The sequence below is a fragment of the Myotis yumanensis genome, unplaced genomic scaffold (assembly GCF_028538775.1).
Source record: "Myotis yumanensis isolate MYYU_CA2020_CCGP unplaced genomic scaffold, mMyoYum1.0.hap1 SCAF_1, whole genome shotgun sequence".
Classification (NCBI taxonomy): Eukaryota; Metazoa; Chordata; class Mammalia; order Chiroptera; family Vespertilionidae; genus Myotis; species Myotis yumanensis.
Window position 1 is genome coordinate 182246586 of NW_027223752.1, and position 14602 is coordinate 182261187.

The window sequence follows — 14602 nt, forward strand, 5'->3', positions numbered from 1 at the left end:
ATCCTTGTTTTCAGGTTCCCTTATCATTTTGTTCAGGTTCTTTTTCTCTTTGTGTGGAAGTGAGGTAGAAATGAGAACATGGTGATTTGTTTCTATGCTGGAAGCCGGTCCTTGCTGCTTGACACAGTCGCTGCAGGGAAGAAACATCTGCACAGCATATGTTTCAAGGGACCTGGCATACTGTTCTTAATATGTTTGCTCCCCCTCTTAGCGCTATGTGTTTTAACCAGGGCCACCTCCCCAAGAAAGGTTGTTTCCCCAGGTGGGGATGTTGGGGATTGACGGGACTGGGGAGGGGAATGAATCAGTAAAACCCCCTAGTGTTACAGAAATATCATGTACTACTTATGAAGAACTTGGACTAAGACTGTTGGCAATAAATTTGGGACTTGCTGGGCCCACATCCCCAGGGGTCTGCCCACCAGGGAAAGCACCAAAGCCTATACCCCTGGAGACCCACCGACACAGAGCAGTCCCAGGGAAGGCAAGCAGTGAGGCTGGGAGGACATAACCTTTACTGGGTAGGATAATCTCCTTCAGTCACTTCCTTGTAGCTTATCAGTAGAGCACTAGAATAGTGACCTTGGAATAGCCCTTATAATGGAACACAGAGATTAACCTAGACAAGATTAAAATCAACAGAATTAGATAGAGACAGGATTTTTGGCAAAGGTCAGATAAGAAACTATGGACATGAAACAAGGAACTGTATAAGGTTAAGGGAGGACCCAAAACATACCATGATGTGACTATAGAGGCATGCTTATAAGATCAAATGGTATAAATACAGATGTAACAGGAGAATAAAGAGAGAACCTGGCTATGCTGATCAACCGAACGCTGTCTCCATGTCATTCATTCTTCGCCAACTTTGTCCACACCTTTGGGACCCCCTGGACCTGCTGGGGCTGGACCCCAACATTTCTGGAAATACCATTTGCCTTCTGCGAAGCTGGGGATGTGCAGCAGAAGAGAGTGCAGCAGGCTGAGGAGCAGGGTATGTTTGCCAGAGCAGAGGGCCTTCAGAGAAGAGGGAAACGCTGGCTCAGGCCGTGAGCTTTATTCAGCAGATGGTCTTCACAGCTCTGCCTTTGCCAGGCGCAGGACTAAGCTTATCGTTTCTGAAATGAAGCGCCAGAGCCAACAGACTTTTCTTATTGATCATTTATTACAGATTACGATATGAGAGATACTGTTTGTTTTCCTATCTTTGCAGAGCAAGAGCAAGAGAGGCTTGACATTCACAAACTACTTTTAAATGACAACTATTCAAATGCTACCTATTCCCTAAATCCTTAATGATTTTTTTTCCTTAAAAAAGTGTCATAACTTCCAATAGAATTTCATAAAGCATCGTAACGTTGGATAGAATTTCATACATTGACCATAAACATAGGCACAGTTCTGCCCAGGAGGCTGCCTTTCTAGACTTCCTCCTCTCCCTGCCCTGCCTTTCTTCACCTTCACCTGGTCTGCTACGGGGTGGTCCTCCTTCATGGTCAGGTCACCAGGCCATGTTGGGGATGTCTGGGAATTTGAACTTGATCCTGCTGGGAATTCCTAGTGGCCTAGTCCCCATTGCTCTCGCTGGAACTGGCGCTGTCAGATGACTCACTGCTGCCGTGCTTTCTGGGGGGCCTCACCCTCCTGCTGGGGTGGGATTTTCTGTGAACCCAGGAGCCCCTTCTCCGCAGCAGACCCTGACCCCAGGCGGAGCTGTTCTGCCTGTGGGGTCCATACTGATTTCTCCCACTGTGTGCGGGTATAGTCCCCTCATTATTGGGGTCACTGTGGGGACCTATTTCACTTTTAATGTCATTGTCAAGGCCCTGAGGAGGAATGAGCTGGCCGGGACTTTGGCTCTTACTAGGAAACCTTTGCTTTTCACTTGCGGTCACTTGATTCCTGTTAGAATGTTCCGTACCTTTCCTACTCCCCGCTTTGCCATTTCTCGGGATTTCATTATAATTCGTACTTTCAGCAACGTCGCGACTGCCTTCTCTTCTTTTCTCTTTTGGGGATACATGAGGATAATGAAACTCCACTTTCCCTTGGTGAGCATTTTGGCCTCCTTCATCCACTCTGTTCCCTTCTTTTCCAGGGAGTTCCTTGAAATTGGTGCTCCCTATGATGTCGTTGCTGCCCCCCAGGAGGCTGACATCGGCGGTGTTTGCCTCTCGTGCTGTTTCACCCCGGGTTCCAATGGCACTTCTGCCATCTTCTGCTCTCTCTGGGATTTCGTTATAACCTGGGCCTCCTGCTTTGGGGTCAGTCGTCTCTGCTTCCCCCGGGCCGGAAAGTTCTGTTTGAATATCTGCACCCTCCAGGTCAGGACCCACAGCTTCTCCTTTACCTGAAACGTCCTTAAAAGGCTGGCCATCTCCACTAAAAGGAGCGATACTGTCCCCCCTCTCTTGAAGATCTGGATAACCGCTGCCTTCGAAATCACTGGGGATTTTTTTGAGTTTGGGGAACTGTTTTAGATAGTCTGTGTGGTATTGGGTGTGATGTGTGCTTTTGCCTTTGGCTGGAATATCGGGGGCTTGCGGATCTCTTTGATGATTCTTCTTACCTTTTGAAGGGGCTTTAGCATGGTTTGCACTTGCTGGAATTTTGCTTGGAACATTCCTGGGTTTGATATCTTTGTTTTCGTCCCCTAATGGTTCAATCACAGCTCCTGGCGCCACTATAAGTTGTGTATTATTTCTGGTGAGAGCTGCACCATATTCTTCTTGGTCATGAAGTCCGCTGAGAACATTGTCTCCATCCTCAGACCCATTATTCCCAGTGGATTCCGGGTAAATGGGTGTCTGTAGGTCATTGTGGGCATTATCTTTGTGACTCATACTATAGTCTTCATTCGTTGTCTGTCTATTTTCAAAAAGATTTTGGGATTTACTAATTTGGTTATTTTTATCAACTCCAAGGAGGGACAAGTCTTCCTCTCTCTCTTGGGCAATGTTGTCTTTAAGTGCTGGCTCTTGATTTCTTCTCTTGCCAGAAAGGTGAAGAGCAATATTGTCTTTGTTTCTTTCTTCCTGGTAAAGTGTAAATTTTTAACATAAAGTGATTATTTTATGTTAACTTTTAAAAATCTAATAATTCTTAGGAGACATATATTTAAAAAAAAACAACTAGATACTTAATACAAAGATTCTATTAACTCAAGAGAGGTTTATTAGTAGAGCTAATTCTGGAATGGCCAAAGCAGGTTTTATGGAGAAAGAGGGATGAACAAGGTTTGAAGGATGGGTAAGATTCAGATACATGGAAGGGAAGTGGTGAGAATATTTTAAGAATAAGTTTGCATATTCAAAGGTTTGGAACCAGAAAACATTTGAAAGATACTGTGAATGAAACTATAAGTTTAGAGTTGAGAAATCCTAAAGAAGCGAATAAGAAATAAATTTGGAAATGTAGATGATTAGGGCCTGATTTTGAAGGAAGACAGAGTGTAGTCTTCATCTTGTGACTAATGAGTCATTGCAAGTGACACAGAGCTCATATTTTTAAAACTATTCTCTCTCCTATTCTCATATTCTTCTCTCACTCTCTCTATCAAATATAGTACTGTTCTACTTAAAGGACTGCCTGTTTTTATACATGTACTTTATAAATGTTAGAAGCAGTGAGGAAATTGTTGCATCAGCTCACACTTGAATCTCAAGATAAAAATGGTTTATGGACATGCCCTCTATTCTTATGAAGCTGGCTAATTCGCAATATACAAAAGTTCCAACTTGTAATATTTTTAAGAGCTAATATAAAATGATTTATTTGAGGAGTTATAACATCATTATTCACTAATATTTTATTTGGTAGGCATATTCTGAAAATAAGTTTGCAATGAAAAAAATATAATAGAAAAAAACTTTATAGTCAGTTGTTTTTAAGTAAGAAGTATTTTATTTTATTTTTAATATACATTTTTATTGATTTCAGAGAGGAAGGGAGAGGGAGAGAGAGATAAAAACATCAATGATGAGAGAGAATCATTGATTGGCTGCCTACTACATGTCCCCCACTGGGGATCGAGCCCACAACCCGAGCATATGTCCTGACCAAGAATCGAACTGTGACCTCCTGGTTCATAGGTCAAAGTTCAACCGCCGAGCCATGCCAGTCTGGCAAATAAGAAGTATTTTAAACATTTGACTTATTTTAAGACATTAAATCTTGGCAAGTTTTACATGGACATTTATGTTTCCCTTTGCAATCAAGTTCGTTTGCTTATTGCTAATTATTCTTTTGAGTTTAAGCAGGTGCACTAGAAAATCATTAGATTATAATAATTCCTTCTTACCTTTTCCCCCTCTGTATTCTGAAGTGAGAAGTTTTATTTTACATTTAGTGCTTTTACTGCTTTTAAAACAGTAGCATATATACTAATGAATTCTGTGCATTTTACTAAAGACTGAACAGAGTTCTTTTATGAGTGAAAACATAAAACAACTTTTAACTTGTTTTATGTGGTGCTCAATTATTTTTGCAATTGCTTGTGTTAACTGATTGCCTGATGGTTGCACTGTTGACTGTGTGATGATCTCTGTGTCAGCTGGCTGGTCTGCTTGTCTCTGCTCTGTTTTCCTATCTGTACACCTTCACTTATATTATCCTTTTTGTGGATATGGCCTCTCCCAGCTACTTGATTGCTCAAATCCTACTCGTCCTCCACAGCTCAATTACTCCCATTATGTACTTTTCCCTGAATACCCAACTAGGAACTAATCTTTTTCTAATCCAAGCCCGGAAGCATACTATTCTGAGTACCTCTTATGCACTTTGCACATTCTGTCTGGGGTTAATGATTTTTGTAAGTGCCATTTGTTTCCTTTATAATTCTAACATCCTGGAGAGAGAGAATTAAGTTCTCTCAATCATTTCATTTCACATAGTATCTTGCACAGTAGGAAGTGCTCAATACATAGGTGTTCCAACAAATAAGTTTAACAGGAAGTTAGTCTTAGAGATGCATCTGCAGAATATCAAGCAGAATAAAACAACATTCTGAAGGGAAACTACATGGGAAATGAAGCCAGATTTGGGAAAAAGTAAGTAGTCCTTTTCCTGATGGCATTTTAAGCTGCATCCAGCTCCGTGGCCAATGAATTTACAAGAAGGAACTGAATGAAAAGAATTATTGTTCCATTCCAGAGACAAGGCCCTTATTCTTTCTCTTCTGAAAATCCTGACACAGATGGTGTCCTCTGTGCAATGCATTTAAGGGACATTAGAATGTGTCACTCTTTGGGCCAAAATGACCTCTAATCCTCACCATTAGAGCATATAGTACCAGAAAACCTCCCTATAAAACACCAAACATTAATCAGAAGCAATAAACCAAAAATATTGTCATGGTGTCCAGAGTCCACCAGTACCACACCTGGCTCACCAGGTCCTGAAGGAGGGCAAGGATTGGGCCAGGACCTGGGTGGGCCACCAGTGTCTGGAACACAGAGTCCCACAGCAGAGCCGCCTGAGGAGCCTGGGGCATGAGGGAAGGACAAAGGCACCAGCTGCAGACCAAAGCCCCAGAGCAGGAGAAAAGTAAACTCTGTCCCCCTAGAATTTTCCCAAGTTTGACTCCTGATAAGGATCATCACTCAGAAATTCAGCTTACCTTTATGTCCGTTTGATTTTTCCTCCCAGGTGCTGTGTAAACATACTTGAAAATATAATACCCATGTTTCTCATGGTGACCCTTGTAGGTGACCTACAAAAATACAACATTCTATTAAGATGGGTTTATCTCTGACTACGAAGTTTCCTGGCTCTCTTTTTCATAGTACAGATATTTTAAAATTTGGGCGAAGTCTAATTCTGCCTCTCACAAATGGCAGTTCTTCCTATAACCACAGGAGGGCGTGTGTCCACCAGTCCCTGAAGATAGCCTGTTCTTTCTTTTCTGCATGTCTCTAAATTCTTTTTCCTTAAAGATGGCTATCAACTGCCCTCTCTCCCGGGTGTATCAATTTGATGACCACATTTCAGTGGAAATGGAGCACTTGGAATATTTTCAGGTGGGAGGGGGCAGGGGATTAGAAGAAAAGCAGATTTTGCAATATACATGTCTGATGTCAAATTGGCAAAACTCGCAGCACAAAAACCCAGGCTCTTAAATTTGCAGTTTTTGCCTTTGTATTTTCAATCGAGACAGAGAACAGAACACTGTTAGTTCTTGGAAGGGAATTGTCGGAGACTGCCAGAAGAAGCCCTGGCAGGCGGGAGTAAGCTGCAATTTGGTGACCTGAAAAGCGGAGGGGGCTTGTTTAACTTTCTGGATGCAGACGGAAACCCACTCCATGTAAACAGAACTCCCCTTATGGCTCATCCATGCTCTTTCCCTTGTTTTCTCCCTCATTTATTGCTCTGTTCTCCTGTACATGTGTGGGAAAATGGTGTTTGCTAATAACAATATCCCAGAATTTTTACTCGCTTATCCCTCTGAAAGAAGAAATCATATTGAAGATAAATCTCCATTTAGAATGCTTTTCTCTTTTCTGTCACACACTGTGACAGAATTAAAGTGCCAAAGTTATGGTGTATGATTTTGTGCTTTCATCCTAAGTACACAAGACTATTTTTGACAGTTAACATTTCCTCTGGATGACTTTTTCCTTTACAGAGTTGAAAAGGATTTATTTGAGAAGAATAACTCTGTTTACCCTCTGTTCTTCCACACAGTCTTGCCTAGTTTTCTCAGCCTGTGGTTGAACCGTCTGAAAGGAAACAAGAAATAAAACTTCACCAAACATCCATTCTTTCATTCATGTCTTCAAATAGCAAATCTTTTATTTTTCTCTCACTGGGTTGTACCACTCGATGTGGGGAATCATCCTGACCAGAAAGGATGGATACACTCAGCACGTTAATATTTGTCTCAGTGCTACAAGCGGGTGCCCGCACACCTCCCCCACAGGGAGACAATGCCATCGCCATTACAGAACGACACTTGCATAAATTCAGTCATGGTGCCCGGCCAGTGTGGCTCAGTGGCTGAGCATCGACCTATGAATGAGGACAGTGGTCGGCAAACTCATTAGTCAACAGAGCCAAATATCAACAGTACAATGACTGAAATTTCTTTTGAGAGCCAAATTTTTAAAACTTAAACTATATAGGTAGGTACATTGTTATTAACTTAATTAGGGTACTCCTAAGCTGGCCTTTGCTAAAAACGTCCTCAATCTGAGGGGTCGACCTCAGCGAACGTACCCCCACTTCTTCTAATGCCGCTTCTTCAAAATAGACTTGCCCAGGCCGAAAACCGACTTCTGCGCATGGGCCACGAAGTTTCAATCGCACTGTACGTGCGCGCCTGCACGTGGTATTTTGTGGAAGAGCCACACTCAAGGGGCCAAAGAGCCGCATGTGGCTCGCAAGCCGAGGTTTACTGACCACTGAACCAGGAGGTCACAGTTCGATTCCTGGTCAGGGCACATGCCTGTTTGTGGGCTCGATCCCCAGTGGGGTGTGTGTGCAGTAGGCAGCCGATCAATGATTCTCTCTCATCATTGGTATTTCTCTCTCTCTCTCCCTCTCCCAATAAAAATACATTTAAAAAAATTCAGTAATGGCTTTGTGAGTTCAGATAGGCTGCCGCTGGTTATCCTGCAAGAGTAAAGCCATGGCCCTGCACGGAAGGGGAAGTATCACACCTGAGGATGGGACTTTATCGTGCCAGTCACCTGGGCAGATATTTCTTTCAGGGAAAGGAAAACGGGGTAACCTGCAGATTGGGACAAAATACTTCTCTTGTTCTGACATGAAAGTGTCAAGATATCTTGAGGGTACCGGGGTTTGGGGGGGGGGAGGGTGGAGCAGGGTAAGAGGTAGCTATTAGAGAAAGGCCAGAAACTAAAAAGACATAGACCCAGGGATCTTGTTCCAAGTTTTTAGGGTAAAATTTAGGTGTCACAGGAGAGCATGCAGAAGAAGACCTGAGAATCCTGGAGCGAGCTCACCATGGAAGCAACGGGCATACCCATTCTTTTAGTCTTGGTATTTTTATTTCCTTATTTATTTCTGAAATTCTTGTTATCTCAGATGTGGCCAGAGGAGCCAATGGGTGGGACTGGTTTGTGTCTGACTGTGTATGCTGAAGGGGAAACAGGCATCATGGTGGTGTCAGTCATGTAAGAGAGAAAACCCTTAAGGGAAAGAGTATCATGCCTGACTAAGCCTTAGAATTCTGTATTTCCCAGCAGTTATCCTGCTTGCTATGAGCAGTTATCCTGCTTGCTTTCAGATACCGTACTTCTGCTCTCTCTGTGATGATCCCTATGCATGTCATTTTCTGAGTTACTTTGCCGTCTGGCTCCAGTCTGGGCTTGGCTGATGGGAGACCCACCTGAGACTGAAGGGTAGAAGGAGAATGCAAGGTATGTCCTTCCCTGCTCTCCTCCTTTGGGCTGCATCTCTAGGATGGGATGCATCTCTTTTGTGGTCCTAGTTCCTGGTACCCCCAGGACTGGGGCCCCCATGTCCTTCCTTGTTCCTCCAGCCCAAGGCAGTCTTCATGTTGCCTCATCACCCTTGGTTGGCCCTTTTCTGTTCATCCTGTACTTTATAACTATTCTCCAATAGAACCATCCCTACTGAAATCCCTGTCATGAATTTTGTTTTCTTGACTGAACCCTGACTGACGAAATCATCTTAGAAATAAACTCAAAACTTTCGTAAAAGTGCTCTATTGGCTGAGCTCTAAGGCAGATCTGCTTGACGTGACATTTCATTCTAGAAACAATAAAAGTTAGCCTATTATAGATACAGAGGACAAACTGGTGGCTGCCAGAAGGGAGGGGGTAGAGGGACGGGCAATATAAGTGTAGGGAATTAAGAGGTACAAACTTCCAGTTATAAAGTAAACAAGTCAGGGACATGTAACGTACAGCTGAGGGAGCATAGGCAATAATATTGTAATAACTTTGTATGGGGACAGTCTTTTTGTGGTGATCTACACTAATAAAAGAGAAAAATGGTAATTGGCGTACGACCGCTACCCTTCCCATTGGCTAATCAGCGTATCCTTATGCAAATTAACTGTCAGCCAAGATGGCGGCCGGCAGCCAGGCAGCTGGAAGCGAACGTGAGGTTTGCTTGCTCCCATGACTGCAGATTCCAACGTTCCCCGCCTGACTTGGCGGACTCTGAGCTGGCAGTTTGAAACATTCTAACAAATATAGCCGGCTGGGGTCTCAGAGCTGAAGTTATACATTGTTTCGATTATAGAACGGCAAACAAACCAGCAGCGGAGGCCTCAGAGCTAGAGCCAGAGCTAAAGCTGGTCCAGAAGAAAAAAAAAAAAGAAAAAAAGGAGTGGTTGGGAGCTTCAGTCAACAACCGCCAGCCTGAAAGCAGCCCTCAGCCCCTCACCCAGACTGGCCAGGCACCCCAGTGGGGACCCCCACCCTGGTCCAGGACACCCTTCAGGGCAAACCAGCCAGCCCCCAGGCCTCTATCCTATATAGTAAAAGGGTAATATGCCTCCCAGCACAGGGATCAGCGGAGCCACGAGGCCTCCTGGCACCAGATCAGCATGACAGGGGGCAGCGCCCAAACCCCCTGATCGCCCTGCGGCTCTGTGTGTGACAGGGGGTGGTGCCCCAACCCCCCCCCCCCCCCCACGGGCCCTGCTCTGTGTGTGACGGGGTAGAGCCATAACCTCCCCATCGGCCCTGCCCTGAGTGTGACAGTGGCGGCGCCCCAACCCCCTGATTGGCCCTGCTGTGTGTGTGACAGGGGGCGGTGCCCTAACTCCCCTATCGGCCCTACTCTGTGCGTGACAGGGGGGAGCTCCCCAACCCCCTGATGGGTCCTGCTCTGTGCGTGACAGGGGGGAGCTCCCCAACCCCCTGATGGGCCCTGCTCTGTGCGTGATGAGGGGGGGGGGCAGTGCCCCAACCCCCTGATTGGCCCTGCTCTGTGAGTGACAGGGGACAGTGCCCCAACCCCCTGATGGGCCCTGCTCTGTGCATCACAGGGGGTGGCGCCGCAACCTCCCCATTGAACCTGCCTTGAGTGTGACAGGGGGCGGTGCCCCAACCCCCCAATCAGCCCTACCCTGAGCGTGGCTGAGGGTGGCATCGCAACCTCCCAATCTGCCCTGCTCTGTGCATGACAGGGGGCGGTGCCCCAACTCCCCAATCAGCCCTGCTCTGAGCCTGACCAGGGGCTGCACCTAGGGATTGGGCCTGCCCTCTGCCACTCAGGAGCAGGCCTAAGCCAGCAGGTCATTATCTCCCGAGGGGTCCCAGACTGCGAGAGGGCACAGGCCGGGCTGAGGGACCCTCTCTTCCCCCCCGAGTGCACAAATTTTTGTGCACCGGGCCTCTAGTCATTTTATAATGTATCAAAGTATTGAATCACTATTTTGTAAACCTGAAACTAATATAATATCGTATGTCAATTATAATCCAACTTTTAAAAGACAGAGAAATACACATTAAATAAATAATGAAATATAATTTTATACTCAATGGATGGGGATCTAGAAGGAAGGGTAGTATGATACATATTGGTGGTGAGAATATTAAGGTGTATAGCACTTGGGGAAGAAAATATGGCAATATCTAAGGGGGGAAAAAAACAGTCCCTTCTACTCAATACTTCTATTCTCAGAAATCTAGCTATTATAGAAAATAAAAGTACAACTCTTGCTCATAAAAATAAAAGCACAAATTTGTATGAAAAAAATACATTGTCAATGACACCTTATATTTATATAGCACTATGCAGTTTGTAAACTACTTTCCTGTAAATCATCTCATCTGATTCCCATAATAATCCCTGTGAGAAAGGAAGTAGAGAACCAGAATGGCCTACATTTACACAGCTGGTCACACTAGTACAAGTTAAGGAGATATTTTGACCTAAAACCTCTGCCTCAAAGTCCCAGGGTTACAATAATAAATTTCTAAATGGCCTGATATATGGAAAAAACATATTTAATAACAAGAGGTAATGTTCCTATACTTTATATTAAGTACTTTCAGGCATCTTTTATCATTTTATCTTTTATTGCCTTTTTTATGTTGGTTCTTAAATGACCTTGTGCATTTACATTTAGATCTTTGCATCATTTCTCCAAAAATGTCAAAACAGTGAAAACAAATCTGGAAATGGGGCTACAGGAAGGAGAAAGCATAAAAATTAGATGATTAGATACTAATTTTAAAAAGAAATGACAGTTTGTGGCATTTGGCATCTTCTCAGAGAGCATAACACATGCGCATGTATTAAAAACATATTTGATAGTATAGAGTACCTTAATGTAGTTCACAATCATAAATCCTGAACTTATAACAGAGCAATTTATCACAAAGTTTTTAGAGTTAAGTGCATATTGATGAATATTAATTAAATCACATGGCCCAATAATCAATCTTTTCTTCCATTTTTAAATTTTGTTTTTGAAGGAAACCAGAATATGACTCCCACTTATGCCTCTTTGACATAAAAATCATTCTGAGCTGAAGGCAATTAAAAAGTAGTAAGGAGAAAAAGTTTCTCCTCTTCTGCCTAAAAGTAGGAAATAAATTCTCCTATTATTGCAAAGAGATTTTACCACCCAGAGCCCACACCTGAGAAATGTGCAAGCAAATCTTGTTAAACTAACCCCAATGCTCTTACTTGAGGACGATAAGGTCTCCCTAGCCTCGCTGGACTACCCATAGTCCAAACCTTTCTGTCTTGTCAATGCTTCATAGATTTATTGTTTCTTTCTTTGTCTAAAAGGTAAAATAAAAGCTTCCTGCCCCAGTCACCTATTCAGGTCTTCATTCTCTTATGAAGGCTCCCAGTACATATAAAAATTCAATAAACTTGTATGCTTTCCTCCCGTTAACATATCTTTGTCAGTTAATTTTTCAGACCTAGCCAGGGACCCTGGGAAAGTCGAGAAAACATTTTTTTTCCTCCCCTACAATTTGAATTTGGATTCTAGTTCCAAAACATATGTAAATGACTCAATAAATACCAATTTCTGATAACACCAAACTATTATTAACTAATTTGGATAAATGCTCAAATAGAATCTATATATCTGGGAGAAAACATCATTTTTAGCCATTTATAATTCCAAATTTTGTTTCTATGTCTTTGCAAATCCTCTTTCACTTGAAATTTGCACCCCTCCCCTCTCCCCCCCTACCCACTTGGCAGCTCTCCCGTGCTTGAATGTGGCCCTGCGATGGAGATGGCATTGTGTCCCACTGGGGAGGAACTCTGGCACCTGCTTTTGACCAGTGGTCACTGGATGGATGTTGACATAGCACATTTACTGGAAAATGGTTGGAGAGTGCCACACCCACTGTTCCTTGGACTGTGCTGCTCAAAATAGATTCATCCTGGGCTGGTGGGATTGAGCTGGGTCAGCAAGACTCACTTGACCCCCATCATGCCTAAGCACATGCCTGGTGGCCCTGATTGAGCTGAGCCATGTGGATTGGGACTGGCAGATATCTATTTTAAGCAGCATGGCCCCCACAGGTCTGCTGGAGGCTGTCAGCTGAGAGGGGACAAGCTTTTCTCAACTTCTGCTGTCCTCATCCGATGACATGGTTCATGCTTGTCAGTGGGTTACCCAACTGGTCAGCCACTCGCTCAGGACCTATATTTAAGTACTTCTGGCAACAGAATGACTGCTGGTTTCCATGGTTCTCCAACGGAAAGGTTACTCTGGGAAGTTCGGATGCTTTCCAGACATTATCTAATTGGCACCGTGTCTGCATTGCAGAAAATATCGGTAACGCTCAGCATTTTCACAAGATAATTTAGTCACATCCTGAGTACTCATCTGGGTGAATCAGAGGGGAAAAGAGACACAAAGGAAATTGGAGCTTGATCTGGGGTAAGCGTGGGGCACTCCCTCCCATCTTTAGCCTCACTGATGAAGAAAAAATCATTACCAAGATCTCACAGTGTTGAGGTGTTACAAGAATTACAGGAAAGCTCTGCTCCTTTTGTGTTGCCATATATTTACAAAATCTAGTTGTTTAGCCTTAAAATATTCAAGTCATTTTTTTTCTGTTTTTAGTAAGATATTAAAAAGTTCTTTTGACATGTTATAATTTGGGTCTCTGAGCCTTTTCTCATTAGCGTTAGCTGATTTGAAACACTGTGGCTGACTCTTGGTTTTCTCAAAAGTACTCTTTTTGGTGTTTCTTAAAAGGCAATGTGTGGACATGCTGAAATTCAGCACGTGTTCATTGAAGGCCTCCTTGGTGGGAGGCTTTGGTGTCTAGTGCTGGATGCTTTCTTTTTGCTTCATTATCACTGAACTAGGTAAGCGTTACTAACTTGAAAAGACATTGCTTAAGAGAAAAATAGGTAAAAAGAGCAATAGGTTTTATGACTCATAACTAAAATGGGAAATGCTTACTGGTGCTGCCCAGGTCAGATGGGATAGAAGCAGTCCCAAGCAGACAATTTGCATCTTTGAGAATCTCTGTAAAAAGACAATATATTTTACCTTAAAGCATTGCCAATTACAAACTGCAGTTCTAAGAATAAATATAATACAAAAGTATATTCAAACACCCTTCCCCTAGAAGTCCTTTTTTAATTAAAAAACAACAAACTAGGTATAATTTACTTATACCCAAGTGTGGATACTTTAATGAAAGTGCTTTCATATGCCTAATTATTCCATGTGAAAATTAAAATTGTCCAATATTATTTTTTTAATTTTTATTTTTTAATCCTCACCTGAGGGTATTTTTTCATTGATTTTTACAAAGTGGAAGAGAGAGGGAAAGGCAGAGAGAAATATCGATATGAGAGAAGCACATTGATTGGTTGCTTCCTGCATGAGCCCCAACCAGGGCCAGGGCTGGGGAGGAGCCTGCAACCAAGGTACATGCCCTTGACCAGAATCGAACCCAAGACGCTTCGGTCCGCAGACTGATGCTTTATCCACTGAGCCAAACCGGCTAAGGGTGTCCAATATTAGGAAGGCAATGAAGTCAGTTCATATAAATGAATTTTATAGACTTATTTATTTGCTCTATTGTCAGCCTAAACTTTTTCCTTTTGTCTTTAGAGAGAGATCATTTAATTTATTTACTTATATAATTCATAATAACATTGTTTAGTATAGCAGCTTATAACATACTCTTTAAGTGATTTGCCAGGGTAGCAAGCTCCATGGTGAGGAATATAATTTTGTCTGCTACCAGACTGGTTCCCCGATATATGTTCTTATATTCATTAGCAATGAATCTGATCTAGTATCCATCTATGGGCTGGAGAGTGAAACAAACGATGTAATATTTATATTGATAGCTAACATATATTAATACTAAAATGAGCCAAGCATTATTCTAAAAATTTTACACTTATTCAATTAATAAAGCCCCATAATTTCCCTATGAGTTAGGTGGCATTACTATTCCTGTTTTATGTTAGGAAATAGACACAGAAAGTCAAGTAACTTGTCCCAGAATTCCCAAGCATTAAGGGGCAGAACTGGGATTAATAACTGGCAATGTAGCCAGAGAGCCGTATTCTTAATCAAAACTTTATGCCTCTTGGAATGTTTTCATTCTTTCATTTATTATAGAGAAATCTATATGTAGTTGATTTAAAGGCAAATAATATTTGA

The 14602-nt window shown here is 42.8% G+C and overlaps 1 protein-coding gene across 2 annotated transcripts; it reads right to left on the reverse strand.

The window, feature by feature from the left end:
* Nucleotides 1-1568: 1568 nt before the first annotated feature.
* MEPE (matrix extracellular phosphoglycoprotein) lies at nt 1569-13435 on the reverse strand. Of its 2 annotated transcripts, XM_070409133.1 has the most exons (4): nt 13382-13435; nt 6666-6719; nt 5621-5713; nt 1569-3038 (listed from the first exon to the last, which is right to left on the reverse strand). In XM_070409133.1, the coding sequence occupies exons 1-4, from the start codon at nt 13433-13435 to the stop codon at nt 1569-1571; spliced, it is 1671 nt and encodes a 556-aa protein (XP_070265234.1). The 2 variants fall into 2 exon arrangements, with proteins under 2 accessions (XP_070265234.1, XP_070265241.1); XM_070409140.1 differs by lacking the exons at nt 5621-5713; nt 13382-13435 and having other exon boundaries at nt 6657-6767.
* Nucleotides 13436-14602: the final 1167 nt, after the last annotated feature.